Below are 6,000 nucleotides of genomic sequence, written 5' to 3'. Positions count from 1 at the left end.
TGTGTTAAAAATGATGTCAAAAAGTACAATATACATTAGTTTCTCTGTGTTGAAATCGAAGTCTAAAAATTGATAGACATCACTGTTTTGAAGGAAATATATGTCTAATGGGCTGAAAGACATCGGTGTATGGCCGATGTCTACAATAGACATCACCGACATCAATATCTGTTGCAAAACAACATAGACATCGCCGAAAATCGATGTCTATGGACATTTTTCTTGTAGTATATTGATTCATAGCAATTTTTATGATCTTGTACATTATATCATAAAGGGGAGATGATGGGATGAGATTATCATTAAAGATACATCTTATAAAGCACATTCCTATGATGGGGGTAAGTGGTGTAGGAAATGTAACAGTACACTGGAATAGTGGACAATGTGCCACGGAGAAATTCATGTTTAATTGCTACTTGCAATATTATGATCAAACAACATTTCTTTCATGCTACTTTTATAGGCCAATTTTTTTGCTTTTCTTTAACTCACTACTAGCTCGATTTTACTTTTTTTTAGCGGAATTTGATTTTAGTTTAATGTTTTCTCAATGGATCAATGAAGTATTTCTAAAAAAATTGCATGCAAGTTGTCAATGAAATGAAGGAATTAAGAATTCTAAGACTTTTGAATAAAGAACTTACATATCTTAAAACAATCCAAAAAATTCAAAAAATACAGTGACCACTTTTTATTTGGGGGATTGAAGTTGGTAAATAAGCTCACTTTCATAATTTTATTCTTTTGATAACTTAATTAAATATTTACCTTTGATTTTTCAATAATAAATTGTTGACTTTGTTTTATTATTGGTAATCTTGTAATTTAAATGTGAATTGGAGTTTAAATTTTACATCATTTCTCTCTTGAAAAAAAAGACTTTTTGAGAAAAAAACTCGTACCTTCACCTACTAAATTAAATATTATTTACTTGAAAATAGTTAATTTTTTGAAACACGTAAATTTATGATGATATATAGAGGGTGTGCATATTGTGTATTGAGATTGCTAAATTTGATCTTTAAGGAAGAAATAAAAATGATAGAATAAATGATAAATTTGCTTCACACATATCATTTTTTGGAATAACAATTCAATTAAAATAATAATTGACAAAATATATTTAATATTATCAAGTATTACAAAATATTGTAGAATATTATTAAAACTACAATGATATATGTTGAAAAAAAAATAATGTATATATTACTGAAATATATATTGATAACGGCTATATTGGTAACGGCTATATTGATAACCGCTAAACCCTAGAAAACTCGCTCCTAGAAAACTCAGCCCCTAGAGCCCCTAGAAAACTCTGCCCTGTATTGTATTATAAATCCCTTTTCACAAGCCCTCTCCCTCAACATCTTCAATTACAAAAATCCCCAATTACAAAACACAAGCTCAGACATTTTACAACAGATCTGAAGATGTCTTCATTCAACACACCTATAGCTTCCCAACCCAACTACCCCCCACATTCTCAACCCAACCACCTCCCACAGTTTCCACCTAAGAAGGTCCCGCGTGTGCACAAGTTTAGGTCACTGGCCGATTTATATCAGGCCACAAAACAAGTTAATATACCAGTCCATTCTCGGCCCCATCTTCCCAACATCTCCGGCCCCCCAGTCCACCCAAAAGAGAAATATATAGAAGATCTCCTGAAGGCAACCATAGTTGTTGTGGCTCCACATATTTATTATAATGAGCTCACATGTAAGATATGTGGATTTGGGGACAAAGAGGACCAAATATTGATATGTGATGATTGTGATAATGGGTTTCATATGAAGTGTCTGAGACCGGCTGTTCTTGAAATTCCCCCTGAAAACTGGTATTGTGATGGTTGCCGCAGTAAGCACCCAGAAGGTATCTGTCACTCTACTTCATTACATTGTATGTTTGTGCGCGTCCTAATAAAATTAATATCTAAGTTTTAGTGGCACGGATCTGAAATACAAGTTAGTAATAATTGTTGTGACCTAAGTGTTGATTTGAGATTACAATTGTTACAATTGTTAATAATCCACTGGTTGTAGAACTTGTGTAACTTTAAAAATCAAAGTAAGGTAAATAGGAAAAATGTGGTCCTGAAATTTTTTTTATTTAATTTTACAATTTGGATTTCTTTTAAATTTGATTTGATTATATTGCAGAATCAACTAGAGATGGATCTAGTAAATCAAGGAAGAGGTATTTTGGGATTATAGCTAACTACATTTCACCTGAAGGTAAGATTTTATTATTTTTAAATCAAGTTATTGATCATTTTTGGAATTGTGTACATATATATATGTTGTTAATCTATTTTTATTGTTATTTAGTAGATGAAGTGTTTTAATTTTAATTTTAATTTTGCTAATTTCCATATTATGTGACATAATTTTGCATTTTATCAATAGCATATTGTTTTATTAGTACTAATATTGTCAAAAGCAAAAACAGACCATAAATCCCCCTAACTTCTTTGTAGCAGGTAGGGGCCTATTTCTCAAAGTTGTGTACATCATTTAAACTAACTAGGTACAACTAAGATGTGCTAATTTTTCACATATACATTAAAAAAATTGTTTTTTTACAAATGTAAATAATTGACATATCTTACTTGAGCTTTATTTAAAATGTATTTAAAAATATAAACATGATTCATAATATTTTTTCTACTTATAGTTGTATTATAAATTACTTAGTTGTATTATGAATTATTGTCATGACCTCATATTTTGATAGCTATCTTATATATTGTTGATATTTTAGTTCCTCAAAAAAGGCGTAAACGTTTGCCAAAAAAATCTACAAAATTTCTTCCGTACGTTCCAGCAAATGATGTTGAGAGTAGGAACAGACAAATGGATTCTCTACGTTTTGCTCTGCAGAGTAAGAACGTAGCATTTAGTGATAAACTGACATACTCACATGACATGGCTCCTAAATCTGCTAATCAATCCAAGTATGAGGGAGATGACATCCAGGTATATACATTTTAAAAATTATAGGAGCACAACTCGTTTCCTTTGTTAAGTAATGTTCTTTTCTTTTCGAATTTATCTTAATTGAATGCACATTGTATTTAATGTTATATTTCTTATTTGGTTAGGAACTATCTACCGAAGATTACATAACAATAAAGAAATGTAAAGCAATGATGAAAGGAGGAAAATGTCCTCCTCTTAAAGTTGTTTTTGATGAAGTGGAAGGGTATAAAACATATTTGATAGATTAATTGGGTTTTGTTATTAATTATACAGATAGAATGTATATTAATTATGCATTTTTGCATTTCCAGGTACAAAGTTGAAGCAGATGGTCCAATCAAAGCCATGACTTTTCTTGCTGAGTATACAGGAGATGTAGATTTTGTCAGGAATCGGAGAGATGATGAGAATTTTGATAGCTTTATGACCCTCCTTACTTACAGAGACTCAGAAGAAGAAGATGGTCTCTTTATTTGCCCGGACAAGCGGGGAAATATAGCTCGCTTCATTAGTGGCATTAACAACCATTCTGCGTAAGTATTTATGTGGTTCATACCCTTTAATTCTATATTTTTCGTTGTCTAAAAAATATGGATACCCATACCAAAATATTGACTAGTGCTGTAAAAATACAGGGAGGGAAGAAAGAAGAAAAACCTCAAATCTGTGAGGTACAATGTTCGTGGTAAATGTCATGTTTATCTTGTCGCTCTTCGTAATATAAAAAAGGGAGAACGACTTTGTTTCGATTATAATGGACAAGATAGTGGATATGATACACAACATTTTATTTAGGAGGCATCCTAGGAATGAACATTTTTTTACCAATGTACTCATTCTTCATATTTGTTATTTTGTTATATTTTAGTAAGGCTAAATGACTTATAATACATGTAGTTGTTGATATGTAGTTTCAGATTAATGACTTATAATAGCTACAAATTTTAGTTTCCGCAATGAATAGAATAAATTTGTAACAACTAAATTAAGAGATTACATAATATATTTTGAAACCACGGTATTGTATAAGTCACATATAAAGCATTAAGAAAGTGCCACAACCTCTCCAGCATTACACACATGTAACCTACATCCGGGAGCTAATCCACAGTTTCCTTTTTCACAACCATGAAGAAACAACAAGAAATTATTTTTTAGAAAAATTCTAATTTTATTCTCTAACCCCTAAATCTCACATTCTAATCAACTTCTATAAATTTGTTTTCTCCACAATTTTGAAGATCAGTTTTATGCACAGGGGCAAGTTACTCACAAAAGTACTTAACATGTTTCATATTGTATTAAATAAGTGATAAATTTGACACTGAATCAAACTTTGTGAGCTCCTTATAAGTTTGATACCATATTAAGTAAAGAACTCATTTTAAAACTATAAAGTGTTAAAATTAGAAGGCCTAATAAAATGAATTTATATTACAGTCTAACAATGGTAAGTGTTCATGTAGTTTTTCATAGTCCATTGGTGTAGCACCTGCCTATAACTTCCAAGAAAATACTAATCAAATTTTATTATAATAAAGAGCAACTTCAACAAATTTCTAAAACTTTATATAATATATATATATATATAGTCCTCTAAGATACAAAAAACTTGTCTCATTCCAAGCAATATCTCGTTTCCTACGTCCTAACTTATTTTTAATAATAAATTTACTTATGAATTGGAGAGAGAGAAATGAAGCTATCAAAAAGTAAAAAGTAAGTGATATGTACTAGTTAGGGAAGATATCACACTACAAGAAACACACAATACAAGAAATATGGCTTTTTTTGACCAGCTTATTTCGACCAACTCAAAATAATGACAAGAAATGACCGTGCAGAAATATCGGCGATCAGTATAGTGTATTACCGACCGCTTATTCTGACCACGGTCAAAGATTGTCAAATATTTTTACTCTTGCTCGTGTGGTGTCTAGATAACAAAATTCTGATCAAGTAAATTGAATGTGTCGGTCGATAAATGTAAAAGTCAAACCTTGTTGAATAACGTTAAATTGATCTACACATCAGCTAACTTCGACCAGTATACCAATCGGGTGTTGGTCGGTTTTTCTCCGGTGAAAAAGATGATCTCTAATTTTCTCTGCAGTTATGAGAAAATGAAATATTTATGTTTTTTGACCGATTATGGTTATATATACATGCATATGATCTATTTACTTATAGTTTATATCATCTTTTGATTTTTTTTCAAAATTTATAAGTTAATCTTGAGGTATATTACATACACACCATATATATTGATGATGGTTATAAGTGTGTGTGTTTATGCGCGCATGTCTTTATGTATGAATATGGAGTATATATATGATCTAACATATTTTGTTTGTATTTTTATAAATGTAGGCATGGATGCGAAAGATCGTTTCTACAGGGAAGTCGTCTGGTAACTCACCGAAGCGAAGGAAAACTTATCGAAGCTTGAACAAAAGATGTAGGAGAAGAAGATCGAAAATCAACTAATTATGAGATGGACAAGTGTGGGATCACGATGGAGGAATTTGAAGAGCAATTGAAGGTGATCGAGTATTTAAAGAGACTTACAGCCATATTAGAGAATGTTGAATGTTGTTTGTTTTTGTTTTAATTATGTTAATTTATTCGGTGTAGGTATGAACTGCGATTTAAATTTTTTTGGATTGTAAATGATGAACAGTGGATTTAATTATTGATTTTTTATTTGAAATTAAAAAAATTTCCTGATAGCTTTAAAACTATCGGGCAAATTTTAAGACATGATATAACCAATACCGACCAACTATTACGACTGATCTACTTAATCATGACCGATTGTGGCTTTCTTGGGATTTATGCGAAAAGACCATATTCATCATATATCGATCGAACTCATACAATACGGCCGATATCAGCCAGTCATTTCTATTTTTAATCTAACTTATCATCTGACTCTATACCAACCACATTCGTCGGTAGTAACACAGACAAATTTACCGACTGAGGCAACAGTCGGTAAATTTATCTATTGCGACCA

The 6,000-nt window shown here is 31.0% G+C and overlaps 1 protein-coding gene across 1 annotated transcript; it reads left to right on the top strand.

Annotated features, from left to right (window-relative positions):
- The first annotated feature begins 1,436 nt into the window (after positions 1-1,436).
- Positions 1,437-3,779, top strand: LOC141720280 (putative Histone-lysine N-methyltransferase ATXR5). Its single transcript, XM_074522627.1, has 6 exons — positions 1,437-1,878; positions 2,166-2,240; positions 2,767-2,981; positions 3,107-3,207; positions 3,296-3,517; positions 3,620-3,779. Exons 1-6 carry the CDS (start codon positions 1,437-1,439, stop codon positions 3,777-3,779), a joined length of 1,215 nt encoding a protein of 404 aa, XP_074378728.1.
- The last annotated feature ends 2,221 nt before the right edge of the window (positions 3,780-6,000 follow it).

Source organism: Apium graveolens, chromosome 4 (assembly GCF_009905375.1).
Source record: "Apium graveolens cultivar Ventura chromosome 4, ASM990537v1, whole genome shotgun sequence".
NCBI classification, from domain to species: Eukaryota; Viridiplantae; Streptophyta; class Magnoliopsida; order Apiales; family Apiaceae; genus Apium; species Apium graveolens.
This window is presented reverse-complemented; position numbering and strand designations above follow the sequence as displayed.